The sequence below is a fragment of the Hemicordylus capensis genome, chromosome 5 (genome assembly GCF_027244095.1).
Source record: "Hemicordylus capensis ecotype Gifberg chromosome 5, rHemCap1.1.pri, whole genome shotgun sequence".
NCBI classification, from domain to species: Eukaryota; Metazoa; Chordata; class Lepidosauria; order Squamata; family Cordylidae; genus Hemicordylus; species Hemicordylus capensis.
Window position 1 is genome coordinate 233,637,435 of NC_069661.1, and position 15,599 is coordinate 233,653,033.

Here is a 15,599-nt window from a genome sequence, read left to right on the forward strand (position 1 = left end):
GAACTGAAGCTTCTGGTATTAAAATATTTACTAAGACTTTGCAAGTTTAAATTTTTACATTTTTTCAGGAACATCTTGGAGGCTTTTAAAACTAGAATTAAGAACAAACTTGTAACTTTTGAAAGTCCCTAAAGTACATGAATTGAAATATAGTCTAAAATTTTTCTATGCCCTTTGACACAGAAGTAAAAACGGGCATACTTTAAAAGGTTTTATTGATGTAAAACTATTTGCCAACTTTAACACCAACAGCTTTATTTACAGTAGTAACTACATGCATAAGGTACTGTTGACGTCTGATCTTCAGTGGACTTGGGTTAGGATTTGTCCAACAGCCTTGTAAATGTGTTTATCATAAATTGTACTGAACACAGGATGAATTTTGAAATATGGAAAAGATTTACAGCTGTGTTGTACTTCCATTCCCTTAGATGCAGAAATCTAAATACAGGAAGGAAAATCACTAAGTGAAGTAATCCCACTCTGATGACCCAAAAGTGCACAATATGTACACAGCATGCTAACATTAGAACTGGGTGCTCTCTCCTATACTGGAACATGCTAGTATGGGGTGGAGTCACATTTTTAAAGGTCTCAATCCACAGCTACTGATAATACTTGGCTTGCTTGAAACTACATAAGATTAGACTGCAAGGAAATTCAAAGGTGGTGTGTTGAGTCTGACCCCATTCTGAGAAGCTAGTAAACTTGGCTTTCCATTACAGCTTACAGTTACAATTAGGGGTTAGATTATCAAGAGTTTGCTCATTTTAAAAGATTTCAATGAGGGCCCAGCGCAGAGTTTATTTTTATGTTTTATATCCCGCTCTTCCTCCAAGGAGCCCAGAGCGGTGTACTACATAATTAGGTTTCTCCTCACAACAACCCTGTGAAGTAGGTTAGGCTGAGAGAGCGTGACTGGCTCAGTCACCCAGCTAGTTTCATGGCTGAATGGGGAATTGAACTCTGGTCTCCCCGGTTCTCATATTCAAATTCTTGACCTCTGCAAAATCCATGTCATGGACATGTAGATGCAAATTTGATGGCATTTTATTTCCACTGCCAGTTTCTGATCTAGCATATAGTTATGTGTATAGATCTCATTAACTGTGTTGGAGCAGTATGTTCTAGATGAATGTTTGACAAAACCATTTAGGAAGCTGCCTTGCACTGAGTTGGACCATTGGTCCATCTAGCTCAGCATTGTCTGTCTGGCAGCAGCCTTGCCCAGATTTCAGCCAAGAATCTCAGCCCTACCATCTGATTGAACCAGAGATCTGCATACAAAGTAGATGCTCTACTACTGCACACAGCATTTAATCCTGACAGTGCTGCACTGGTAGGAGGTAGCAAAGGGGCAGGTAAGACCTGCCTTCCTCCTTTTTAAAGTGCCCACTCACCCCCACCAAAACGATTCAACAGGGGTAACTAAAAAAGCAGAATAGAGGTGCCAAAACACTTTGTGCACATCCCTACTAGAAAATATAGGACATTCAGGTAATGACAGGTGCCAAACTTCTAGATATGCTGAATGACTTCCCTCGAGCAGTTGGTCATGGAACCAATCAGAGAGAAGTCAATCTTAGACTTAATCCCAAGTGGTGCACAAGACCTGCTGTGAGATGGCAGTGTTGTAGAACGTTTAGGGATCAGTTAGCATAGTGTGATCAAATATGCAAGGAGAGAATCACCAAGGAACACAGACACTGAACTTCAGAAAAGGAAGCTTCTCTAAAATGAGAAGTTTGGGGTAAAGAAAACCAAAAGGGAAAATTAGGAGAGGCACTTCGCTCCAAAACCACAACAGAAGCCCAGTTAAAATGTATACCGCCAAGTCCAGGAGAATGCCAGCATGGCTAAGAAGTAAAGTCAAGGAAGCTATAAAAGGGAAGATGTCTTCCTTCAGAAATGGGAAGGCCTGCCCAAATGAAAAGGACAGAAATTACAGGCCGGTTACCTTAACATATCTTCTGGGCAAATGATGGAAAGCATTCTCAAGGATAAAATTATTAGGCATATAGAAGAACAGGCCCTGCTGAAGGAGAACCAGTATGAGTTCTGCAAAGGTAAACCTTGCCTCACCAACCTTTTGGAGTTCTTTGAGCGTGTCAAAAGGTGTGTGGATAAATGTGATCCAGTTGACATAATATACTTGGGACTTTCAAAAAGCTTTTGACATTTGAGTGTTGACTCAATGTGTGGCAGCTGTGAGAAGAGGCAATTCCATGCTTGGAATCATTAGGAAAGAGTCTGAAAATAAAGCTGCTAATATTATAATGCCCTTATACAAAATTGTGGTGCAGCCACAGCTGGAGTACTGTGTATAGTTCTGGTCACCATATCTTAAGGAGAACATTGTAGAACTGGAGAAGGTGCAAAAGATGGCAACCTTGAGCACCTTCCTTGTGAGGCAAGGCTACAATACCTGGGGCCACTTTAGTTTAGAAAAAAGTCAGGTTTATAAAAGTATGCATGATGTGGAGAAAGTGGATAGAGAGAATTTCTTTTCTCTCTCAACAGAACCAGGGGTCATCCCATAAAACTCACTGCCATGAAATTTAGGATCAACAAAAGGAAATACTTTTTCACACAAGGCATCATTAACCTATGAAGTTACCTGCCATAAGATGTGACAGCCAGCAGCCTGGATGGCTTTAAGAAGGGCTTTGATACATTCATGGAGAACAAGTCTATCAATGGCTACTAGTCTGAGGGCTATAGGCCACCTCCAGCTTCGGAGGCAAGATGCTCCCCTGAAACTGGTAGAAGCAACAGCAGGAGAGAGGGCATGCCCTCAGTTATTGCCTTTGGGCTTCCCAGAGGCATCTGGTGGGCCACTGTGTGAAACAGGGTGCTGGACTAGATAGGCCTTTGGCCTGATCCAGCAGGGCTGTTCTTATGTTCCTAACTGCACGTACTGGTTAGCTATGTGTATTCTGCCAAGTGTATAAACAAATACAATGAAAGTGGGTGATTAAAGCCAGAATGAAGTTATGCATTGAATTTAAGTTTTCAAGCAGAAAAAGTCTGGGTCTCCTCTAAAGCACTTGACAAATGGGAAAGATGAACATTTCTAGAAAAGGCAATTAAGAACTTTATAATCTGTATGATCAGGTTTTTTAAAAAGAAAAATTCAAAAGGGTCCATTTTTGACAGATCAATTAAGACTGATCAGATCCAAAAAACATGTTTGCTAGTGAAATAGGAATGACATATGCCATGTGTAATTGCCATCAATCCTAATGTTGAATATTTAATGACAAAGCAGGAAGAAGAATTAGTAGGAGAAGTACCTCTAGTGGATTCTAAGGCAGTAGACATTAGTGTAGCTTCACAGGACTCAATAGGGGTGCAGCAGTGCACAGATTTTACCCCCTGCCCCTCAGGATAGTATAGCTTTTCTTATAAGAGTTCAGTATGCACAACTCACTTTACCCCACAGATTTGCCAAACCCTCAGCAACCTATTAACATTCAATTTTCATATATAATTAAATAATCTATGCATCTAACTGCAAAAACATTATACCCCTTCTCAGAATTTAAGTGCAGCAAATTCAGTTTTCAATATGATTGTAATGGAAACATGGGAGACTGTAGCATTGTATTTTCAACTATTAGTGAACAATCTATTAAACATTCTTAATTTAAGAAATCAATTTAATTGTTTTGGTCTGTTTATATAAGAGCTGTATGGATAAAATAGGAATTATAGGTAGAGCCTAAAGGCTTATTTTTCACAAACACACAGATATAGGAAGGCAGTAAGTCAGCTTCCTAAGGTATGTTGCTACTATATTTGGGGAAAGTAATTGTGATCCCACTACAGGAATTTAAAATGGAGAAAAATTACACTCATCTACTGAGGCATGGCCACCAGCATAGCAAAGGAACAGTGAAAATTATTAGGACCTCCAGATCTCTCTGTCTGCCCATTTGACCCACAAGGAAAATGGTCAAAAGCATCACTAATATGCAAACACACATAAGATTTATTTGTCTCACCAAAGATTTCAGTAACAGAAGATTGCAGAACAGATGCAATTGCTTTTCCAAGCTAGCCGAAGGTGACCAGGACTCAGGTACACAGGCAGGTTTCCTGAGAAGAATCAGCAACCATTACCCAAATGGTCTTTCTGCTCTTGTCTCCCTTTCCCATATCAGAACCCCTATCCAAATATCACTCAGCTTGTTTGTGTGTTGATGATGGGCTCTGGTCCAGGTTCCTCATTCCTAGCATACGCCTGATTGGCTATCCCCTCGTCTATGAGCTCAGTTTGTTTTTACGCACACAAACACGTGTTAATTCCCAAATACGTCTTATTTTGCTTCATACAGACTCTGTGACTCTTGGTGGAGATTGGGGTGTTTTTCTGGCACCGTATGTGGAAATCTCCCCATCCTGAAATGCTGTGTTGTAAGTAAGGCCTATACTTCCTGTGCAGTGATTATTTGACCACAAGTGTTGAGACACCAGTACTTGGAACTGTTTGTGACTAACAGTTACAGTGAGCTGACAAGGGTCAAAAGACAGAAGGCCTGTTTCTTTAAAGCACAGGTGCTAGGGCAAGTCAAGCTATACGCTTATCAGTTGAACTGCCTCTCTTATGGACTTCTTTCCAATACATTCTACAAAACCGACTGTGCTTTCAAAACACATGGTGGAAATTATATAGACTAGTATCTTGCGACAGTGTATTCCAGCAGTGAAATTATCAGGCTAACTTGAGGTAATGCAAGCTAACGTCTGGTGGACAGTTGCCTTTACTTCTACTTCACACGCTGACTTCAGATAAACTTGGTCTGCCTTTGACATTTTAGGTGGAACGCTTTAGCTGGATGGTGCAGGGGGTCTTGGTCCAGGGGTGCAGGAAGTGAGGGATTGTTACACCTGATCCTCCTCCCTAGCAAAAGGTATGCCAACAGGTGTTCACTGGTGGCTAACAATGCCATTTAGCAGAATGTTCTATTTATTTAGTTAAGGGGGGTAAATGTTTACTACAAACTGAAAATTAGCCAAATATTTATCTTAAAGTTCTGAAGCAGAAGGGCTCACATTACACTGCTATAAGACAGTACCTCTACTGTGTCAGTTATCTGGTTGACTCTAGAGTGCATGCAGTTTTATTCATAATAAAGACAATATTATGGAGTCTTCGTTATAGTTTAAAAAACCTCTATTGCAAAAGCAGCTGAAAAAGCTATATCACAATACGACACTTGTTCATCCCATCCACAGGCAACTCATTTAGCAAGCCAGGCACTGGAATTTTTACATGGTTTCCCCTGCTAGTTAAGTTCAGTCCTTCATAGGACAACAGACTTGGTCTTTGTACCAGAAAAAACTGGTAGGGAAATATGGATTAAATATGATTTGTTTTACAAAGTACAGCATACTTTTCTGTCTGTAGGAAGCCAAACCACACCATCTTTACATGAGCAGATTTATACATACTGCAGTACACATAGGAGTTCATAAGTATATAATGCCTAGCAATTTTCAAGTCATCGGTTTCTTCACCAAAAAGACGAAGTCCTTCACCAGAGGTGTGTCTCTCTAATCTCAGCAATAATCTGACTGGCTCGTTGCAAGGCCTATGAGGAGGACAACAAAACAGATACATCAATTAGTTTTACATTTTTGGGTTTTAAATCAAGAGCAGAGCAGTATCCTAACATATAATGATCCTTCAGATTTTACTTCTACTCTTTCCCATTGTTCAAAAGTAGTTGATATTCCTCAATGCTAATCCTCCGTGGGGTTTTTTTTTTGGGGGGGGGGGGGAGATTTTCAAGGGGTGTCCCAAAGGTCTGTGGCCTGGCCATGAAGGAGTGGTGCCAGAGTCATAATTTTTTAATCACAGGATACATATGTCCTCGTATGTTAACACACCCAGATTCAGCTTCAGGCATTAATTCTTTTAGGTCCTGAAAGTTGACCATGTCCAATGAAAGCCGAAAATGGAAAATGTGGAAGCCAGAGCTGTCATTAAGTATCTCCAAAAAAAAGGGCAGGGTTACAGCCAAAGGACATTCAAGAGGAAAATGAGGCAACACTAGGGGAGAAGGCCCCTTCATACAGCACAGTAAACAAAATGGGCAGCTGAATTCAAGCGGGGTAAAACCAGCATTGAGGAAGGCCCTTGGTCAGGCAGACTGAGTGATGCTGTGAAGCAAGAAACAGTCAACCAAGAGCATGAAATGGTCATGCAGGGTAGACAATGGACTGTCAGATAGATTAGTCAAAGTCTGGACATTTCTAAAACAACTGTTGACCACATTATCACAGAGCATCTTGAGATGAGAAAGGTTTCTGCCCAGTGGGTCCCCAAATTTCTCACACCAGATCAGAAACTCAGACAGAACATGGCAAGGGACAATCTAGCATTGTTTCAGGCTTGTAAATCAGGCTTAAAGTAGTAGAGGATTTAGTGCATGATGTTCAGTTTCTATATTCTTGGGGGCTTTATAATGCTCCAGTGGCTCAGGAGACAGCACATTTTGCTACAGTTGAACTTTCTTATAGCATCACCACTTATTACTAGTAAAGGACTTGGAGTTATGGTGCATATGTTGTGGGCCATGTCTGGGGCATCTTGGATGAAACCCAAAGAGAAGAGATGGAATACTGAACTGTAGAATCTCACACATTATTTTCTTTCCCTTGCAAAAACTTTCAGCAAGCCTTTTACCAAATCTTGATCAAACATTTTATAAGATTATTAGATAACTTGGTTTTTTGGGGGGGTGGGTGGGAGGGAAGGATACCATGGAGCACACTCACAGTCCCTCTTCGTGTAGACTTCAGCTCTTCATGTGGCAGCATGTTCATTGGTTAGGCGGTTAGAGCACCCAATTAGACTGTTTCTTTAGCTGACTTGAATTGTTATTTGGCTTCAATACTCAGATTGCGATTTGGCTGTGGCCCATGATTGATTTTTGGCGCAACTTGAACTGGACTGGACTATTTCTCTGAGTACACAAAAATCCTCCCAGAAATGCTCTAAGTGCAGCACAGTTCTTCCTTCTAGTGACGGCCATTCCCTTTGCCTATTTTGTTTGGGAGACGGACGTAATACTGCTAGCTGCAATATCTGTGCCTCATTGTCCCACCAAACTAAAAAGAGCAGAGCTCTAAGATTACAGGCGACTATTTACGGTGATATCCTCTGGCCGAGAACTCCACACCCACATTCGCCATGGAGGGGTATCACGATGTAGAAACAGCCGACTGAGACTCAGCCCAAGCCTTCGAAATACTTAAGCACCCAGCATTGATCTCCGATTCATCCTCCATTCATGAGGAGGAGGAGAGACAAACATGCAGCGGAAGATGCATACCAGCAAGCTACTTCCGCTAAAAAGCAAAGGACGTTGGAAGCTTTGGTATTGAAGCACTGTCCCCTATCGCCTTCTCCAGCTGCTTCAAAGCTAACAGTGTAAGTACGGTACATTGGAATGGCTTACTGCATCGGGGATGAAGGGGGCGTCTAATGAATACCTACTGATCACTTACAGATCATTAGTTACAGGTAAGCAACCTGTTTATCTGTAGTGATCTGCAAGGCATTCATTGTAATGGGTGATTAGTAAGGTTACTCAGGTAGATGGGCGCAGTAAGCCACTGCAAGACCCTTTTCAAGATGTTTCTCCCAAACTCTGCTGCAGCTGCCATTCACACATCCGAGGCATAATGTTTTACAAATGAGGGATTAGATGACCAGGTTGCTGCTTAACATATATCTTGCATCCTCACACCCCCCCCCATGTGTGCCACAGAATATGCATATACCTATGCATATTGAATATGCATATTCAGTACATGAATATGTTGAATATGCTTTTACAGTATGTGGTGGAGACACTCCTTGAATTTTGTAAGTCAAAAAAGATTCACTCCACCAACCACTTAGACATACACTGACATGAAATAGTCTGTCCAATGCATTTCCCTTTATAGGCAATGAATAATAAGTTTGTCTGCCTTTGTTGTCTCCAGATAGTACAGCAGTAACCAGAGTATGCACTGCAGTGTCCAATACTGAAGCTGGAATTTGAAAGAATACTGGTAAGACAATATCAGTGTTCAAATGAAAATCTGAAAGAACCTTTGGCAGGAATTTTGGGTCAGTTCTCATCACCACTTTTAGGTAAAATTGGGTGTATGGTACATCTGCTCTTAGAGCCGTAAGCTCACTCACCCTTCCAACGCTCGTTATTGCGACTAGAAAGGCAGTATTTAGTGTCACTAGCTTAATAGATGATGTTGCCAGTGGCTCAAAGGGGGTAGTGGTCAACCGTGACAGCACCAAGGATAAACTCCACTGTTCCATTAGTTCATGAACCAGTGAGTAAAGATTATTCAAGCCTCTTAGGAAGTGTTTGCAATCTGGGTGTGAAAAGGCTGTTTTCCAATCCCAGCCCAGTAGCTTAGAGGATAATGCCGCCAAATGTACCTTGATTGACATATTGGCCAACCCTGATTGTTTTAGTGAATTCAGATACAAGAGTACATCCTTGATTTTTGCATTCTTTGGTATGAAGTATTTTGAGGAAGCATAGATTGTGAACCGCTTCCATTTGCTATAAGATTTGCAGGTTGACTTTTTACAGGAATTTAGGCATATCTTCCTCAAAACCCTATCTTCCATGCTGTCAACTTGAGAGTTCTGCGACTGGGGTGGAGTACCTTTCCCGTCTTCTGACAACAGATCTGGATGTGGAGGCAACCATTGAGTTTTGCATGAGAGGCGAAGTAAAGCTGTAAACCACAGCTGACGAGGTCCACCATGGCGCCAAGAGTATGGACTATGTGCCTTCCTGCAAAACCTTAATTAACACCCTCCTCATTAGTGTCAGAGGAGGATAAATGTAGAACAAGTGATTTCCCCATGGTATTTGGAAAACATCTTCCTGTGACTGGAGGCCAAGGCTGCTCTGGAGCAATACTTTATCACTTTCCTGTTCTCCATGGTGAACAGATCTATCTTTGGATATTTCCATTGACAAAATATCCGGCCTATATAGTCCCAGGATATCTCCCATTCCTGTGCTTGTGGTGTTGAGTGCACACGGGAGGAACTATCTGCCATGGTATTCAATTCCTCTTTGATATGTATCGCCAGCAATTGTACATTGTTCTTTATGCACCAATTCAATGTTTGGATGCTCCGAGTGCAAAGAGAGTGAGAAACAGTCTTGTTTAAATAAGCAATGGCAGTTGTGTTGTCCAACACTGCCTGTACTACTTCCCCACCACCAGTGGATGGAAAGATTTTAAAGCCAGAAGCACTGTCATGAGCTCCAATGTGCAGGGCCCTCTGACTGGGATTCTACAAGCCCTGAGCCCTGTACAATGTGCACCCCATCCCATTAAGGAGGCATCTGTTGTCATAGCTATAGTGGGAAGTGGTGTTTTGTTTTCTGCAAGATGTCTTGCTTCACTCAATTGTTTTGTTAAAGGCAGCAGACTTCACACAAGCTTTCTTGAGCTTATGCTGAAAACCTTCTGCTGAGTCACATATTTCTGTCATGACATTCTCAAACAGTGTATACTTGGCCATAAAGGTTAAGTGTGCCGTCACGTTGATTTCAACTCCTGGCCTGGTGGTTTTCTTTGGTAACATACAGGAGGGGTTTACCATTGCCTCCTCCCGTGCAGTGTGAGATGATGCCTTTCAGCATCTTCCTATATCGCTGCTGCCAATATAGATGTTTCCCATAGTCTGGGAAACATACCAACAGGGATTCGAACTTGCAACCTTCTGCTTGTTATTCAAGCATTTCCCTGCTGCGCAACTTAAAGTGGCTACTCGGCCATACAAGCCAGGTAATTAGCCATCTTTATAGATAAACATGCTGAGGAGTAGATCCTCCTTCCAAATACATCCAATTTACGCCCTTCTTTGTCTGCAGGCACAGAAGGACGACGGGATGATTTGCTCAATGCCGCACAGTCTTGGCAGAGAGTTTGACAGAGGGTGTTTTAGAAGAAAGGAGAGTTCACCTTCTTGGAACACGATAAAGTCCTTCAAGATTCTTTGAAGTTGGCACAGCCATTGCCATGTCCCTCAAAGACTTTGCTGCCCTATACTGGTAGCATCACGAGTGCCACTGGGCGTGATGCTGATGATTGTGTATAAAAATCATAAACAGGATCGACAATCTCTGTTGTCTGGTTTTAGACCCAGCCCAAGTGCTTCAGCCATCTCAGTCGAGTGAGTATGGTATGATTTTAATTCTGCACTTGGCGAGTCAGGAGTTTTTGTTTCCACCGCATCATCAGGTGATGTGTCTAATGGAAATTCATTGCTTACAGATGCAACCTTTTATTTTGACTCTGATTCACACTCTCCATCAGATGATTCTTGGTCATAGCGCTGAGGAGAAAACTGGTCTTGAAGAGAAATTGAATCTGCAGCTAACTAAGGTGATGTTGGAATAGATTTGGTTCCCATACAAGCAAAATTTGCAGAAGTACATATCTCTCTCTTAGGCAAATCTGGCTGTCCCTTACATGGAATGGATTGCACAACATAGCTATTTAAATGGTTAATTATCAGAAGGCGGGGCTGTGTCATAATTTGTGAATGCTGAGGCATACCGTAGCTGATCTTACTGAGGAAGCATGCAGCATTTCTCTCTGTGCTTTCCATTGTTTAAAAAGCCTAAACTCCTCAATCGTATGGCAACGCAGGAGAAGTTACTCTCCTTTGATCTATTGCAGACCACTGATTGCTCTTTTGGTGCTTATAAGGACATTCGTGATCAGTGTCACCAAATAAATCAGTGCAAGAGCATTGAGGAGCACGTAAAGTTGCTTGTTTTTGAGCATCCCCAGAGGTCAGAACCTGTTGCTGTAGAACAGGGTGGGACATAGGGACATAGGAAGCTGCCATATATTGAGTCAGACCATTGGTCTATCTAGCTCAGTATTGTCTTCACAGACTGGCAGAAGCTAAGTTCTCCAAGGTTGCAGGCAGGAATCTCTCTCAGCCCTATCTTGGAGAAGCCAGGGATGGAACTTGAAACCTTCTGCTCTTCCCAGAGCACAGTGTTCACACTTCTAGTCTCCCATTCATATGCAACCAGGGCAGACCCTGCTTAGCTAAGGGGACAAGTCATACTTGCTACCACAAGACCAGCTCTCCTCTACAAGACCAGCTCACCTTAAGGTGATGCCTTAAATGTGACATGGAAGATATCTTTGGAACAGGAGCCTGCTCTACATAATCTTCCACATATAAGCCCTCTGTCAGAAAACCTTTAAAAGTTGAAGGGGTGGTCTCCACTGAGTCTAATAAAGACAGGAGCATATGAGAAGGTTCCTCTACCTCTCCCTGAGTTGTGAAGATGTTAATGACATCAGGGTGATTTTCTATATATAGATGAATATTATCCCCTTTTGTTGTTGAGGTTGAAGGAGCCATTATTGGAGACTTCATTACTGGCTCCAATGTCGAAGAGACACGAGTATGCTTTGTTTTTTTCCCTTTTGATCTAGCTCTTGATGGCTTTAAGGCCTTCAAACCCGATGCCGGTGCCATCTTAGCGTCCTGTGCCGATGTCGGAGAAGGGGTATGCTTCGAAGCAGCTGGAGAAGGCAACAGGGGGCAGTGCTTTAATACCAAAGCTTCCAACATCCTTTGCTTCTTAGTGGAGGTAGCTTGCTGGGATGTACCTTTCGCTGCATGTTTGCATCTCCTCTCCTCTTTACAAATGGAGGATTAGTCGGAGACCGATGCTGGGCGCTTAAATGTATGAGCCTCCATCAGGCTGTGCCCAATTTCGAAGGCTTAGGCTGAGTCTCAGTCAGGTGCTCAGACATTGTGATATCCCTCCGCATCGAATGCGGGCGTGGAATTCCCAGCCAGAGGATATTGCTGTAAATAGCCGCCAGAAATCTTAGAGCTCTGCTCTTTTCAGTTTGGTGGGGAAATGATGCACAAATATTTCAGCTAGCAGTATTGTGTCTGTCTCCCAAACAAAACAGGCAAAGGGAATGGCCGTCACTTGAAGGGAGAACTGTGCTGCACTTAGTGCAGTTGTTGATTTTTGTGTACTCAGATAAATAGTCAAGTCCAGTCCAAGTTGTTTTGAAAATTAGTCATGCGTCACAGCCAAATCACAACCTGATTAATGAATCCCAACAACAATCCAAGAAAGTGCCGGATAAACAGTCCAATCTTTCAACAATCCTAAGAGGAATAACCAATGCCAGACCGAGACAAACCATTAATGAAAGAGTTGTTATTTACGCTGTCCCACAGAACCAATCTGCCAAGGAGCAGCAGTCTGACAAGGTGAATGCTGAGGTGGTCAAAAAGGAACTGACGGATTGGGCACTCTAACTGCCTATCCAACAGACGTGCTGCCACACGACACAGTTAGAGCACACGAGGAGCTTAAGTAGCCTACACTGAGAGGTCCTCCATGGGCACAGAACCCACTGTAATGAATAACATGCCGATCACAGATTATCCTCTACACACACACACACACACACACACACACACACACACACACACCCACCTCTAATCTAACTGATGAATGTGGCCAATAGGCTTCTCACAGTGTGCACCACTATCCTGTATGGAAGGGGCCTGGCAGAAATCCTCAGACCTGGGCAAACCTTGTATTTCAGCTACATTAAATAGAAGTTTTATTTAGAACTCAATAGAATGTTGTTGTTTTCTTGACTCAGAGGCAGAGTTTGAAAATCTCTACTCTTGACCAGCACATGGAGCATAAAGTGCTGCATGGAATTTTAACCTTATAATGCTCCACATTTTTCTCAGCATATCAGTGAGCCAAAGTGTCTGCAGTACCTGTTGCATGTCAGCGGCCTCCTTTCTGCGCTGAGCCATGTCTTCCGATTCAGTTAAAAGGTCATCCAGCAATAAGGCTTTGTACAGCTGTCCCACTAGCTCACTCTGAAGAGTGTCTTTCACATGGTTAACCAGAAAATGCATCACTGCTTTTGGCACACTGCAAACAAGCAACGAGAGTTTAAACAAACCACAGTGCTGAGGATTAGCTGCTTAAGTAGTTGAAATTTAGTAGTGGCAAGAATTTAATTTCCTTTTCTAAACGGCTAAATGAATTTGCACAAACTAATAACTGTCAGCTTAAAACAAGAGTGAGGTGTCCGGCAGAGATTTCTCTCACAAACTTTAAACCAAAAAAACAGTGCTCCAAAAGCTCAGAAACTAAAACAAAGAAAAACTACATTGTAGATTTAGGAAGATGAAAAAATGGCTTGATTCACACAGTAGTTGAAATCTAAGTTTAATGTGGGTTACCAGTATCGGTGCAACTGTGTGAACCACTACCAAGATGGTTTATGGCCTGAAATGAATCTGAGATTCCCACCTTGGTATGGATTCAAATCATGCTCATGATGGTAACCCACATTAAACCTAGATTCAAACAATTGTGTGAACCAGGCCAATAGGTTCTTTCCATATGGGGAAATATTTGAAGAATACAGCATCTCCACAACAATTATCTTGTTACTTCTTTGTAGGATAACTGGAGCAGTGGGGAGGCAAGGTGTGCACCACAAGATAATTTCATTGGATCAAGATTTCTCTCCAAAAAGTACCATTCAGACTGGGTCAGTTAGGTTAGGAACCGAAGTAGCCAACAGGTCAGTATTATGGCAAGATCAACAGGTCAGAATATGGCAAGACCATATTCAACACCAATACATTTATGAACTTTCTCAACAAAATTTTATAGCCATTTCTTGCAACCCACTGGCCTAAAGTGGAGGAAAGAGAGCCAATAGAATGGTGGGTTGGGCATGTGAGATCCAAGTTTAGACAATCTCTGGACTGTCTTGTGCAAACTATTTCCCCTCCTCCTAATTTGCAGGGCTCCTAAGCTATATTTAGATTTTGCACAGGAAACTGGGATAATAAAGCAGGTCACAACAATCACTGAGGAAAACTTGCCTGTAATGTTTTATAAATATTTTAGCATAGCTAACCTGTCTTGAATGTTCTTCCTCACAATTAGGAAATAGGATTTGATAAGGCGTTCAATCACCTCACAGTCTCGTTGCTCACGGGCTGAAAGCTTGCGGGTAATAGGAACAGGCTGGGTGGAAAAGGCAGAGTAAAAAAACCTTAATGTTTCACAAGTAAGCATTTCATCTGGTTTTAAACATAAAATGTTAGCACTGGACTGAACTACAGAATGGGGCAGACATGCCTACATTTTAGACATGGTTTCAACCAAGCCACACAACACTCAACATGGGCAAGTATCAACCTGCTTACAGGTTGTTGCAATATAAGCCTTACAGCTTAAACCTGGGAGGTGGCACAAAATTCCTACAAGAGGAGCTGGTCTTGTGGTAGCAAGCATGAATTGTCCCCTTTGCTAAGCAGGGTCCACCCTGGTTTGCATTTGAATGGGAGACTACATGTGTGAGCAACGCAAGGTGTTCCCCTTAGGGGATGGGTCCGCTCTGGGAAGATCATCCGCATGCAGAAGGTTTCAGGTTCCCTCCCTGGCATCTCCAGATAGGGCTGAGATACTCCTGCCTGCAACCTTGGAGAAGGTTGCAACCTTGGCTGCCAGTCTGTGTAGACAATGAGTAAGGAGGACCAATGGTCTGACTCAGTAGAAGGCAGCTTCCTATGTCCATGACAGAAATGCTGACACCATTATTGCTGCTTTGTTAAATGTGAACCCTTCCCAGTAGATCTTCACGATGAGAAGAGAGGTACATTGTTTGCTAGACTTAGTGTCATTGTTCTCTTTAAGGAACAAGCCATGATCTCAGAATGTAGCTTTTGAAATGCTGCCTTTCGTTTTCTTTTAACAGTGAGTTGCTAAGCCCTCATGATTATGAAGTGAAACTTACTAATACAAAAATAGGATCTGTTTTAAAAGGCCAGAGACAGCCTCGGCAACATTGCCAAACTTCATTCTGCACCTCTCCCCTGCGTATCCAGTGTCCTGATGGTGCATATCCTTGCCTGACAATAGCCTGTGACTCTTATTTATATATTTTTTTATTTATTGTTGCATTTATATAACACCTTTCGTTAAAAGACAACCCCAAGGCGGTTTACAAAAATTAAAACATACAATAAAAAGGCATTAAAAACATCAAGCTAAAAAATATAAAAACATATAAAATACAGGCATAAAAACAATACAACAGGTAAAAACACACAGAAGCAGCAGTAAAAACGATTATGTAAAAGCCCGGGTAAAAAGCCAAGTTTTAATAAGCTTTCTAAAAGTCTGTGATGGAGTCCTCTTGCTTCTTTTGCCTATTTACCATTCCAAACTCTGCCCCCCACCCCCATAAAAATACCAGCTGATATCCAGTGAGACCTGCCATCTCACCGGATATACAAATTAGGATTTACAATTTATAAGATATACAAATTAGGTATATAGACCAGAATTCACACACCATGGGAATCTTGTTATTCAAGAACAATTTGAATATTTCACCATCATATTTTTCTCATATGCCATTATATACATTATGATAGAGAAGCCACTGTGGTACAGTTTTCAAGGTTTTCATTTTGGTACAGCAATTATAAGAAACAGATGTTTCTTGCAGTACAGCAGGAC

General features: G+C 42.0%; 1 protein-coding gene across 6 annotated transcripts in view; it reads right to left on the bottom strand.

Annotated features, from left to right (window-relative positions):
• Nucleotides 1–3,968: 3,968 nt before the first annotated feature.
• The window catches only part of DNM1L (dynamin 1 like), a 61,470-nt gene continuing 49,839 nt past the window's right edge, over nt 3,969–15,599 (bottom strand). For all 6 annotated transcript variants that reach the window (XM_053258445.1, XM_053258450.1, XM_053258449.1 and 3 more), the window contains 3 exons: nt 13,990–14,099; nt 12,827–12,986; nt 3,969–5,594 (listed from right to left, as the gene is read on the bottom strand). In XM_053258445.1, coding sequence (XP_053114420.1) covers nt 5,538–5,594; nt 12,827–12,986; nt 13,990–14,099 — 327 coding nt within the window. In that variant the 3' untranslated portion in view covers nt 3,969–5,537. The remainder of the gene's footprint in view (nt 5,595–12,826; nt 12,987–13,989; nt 14,100–15,599) is intronic.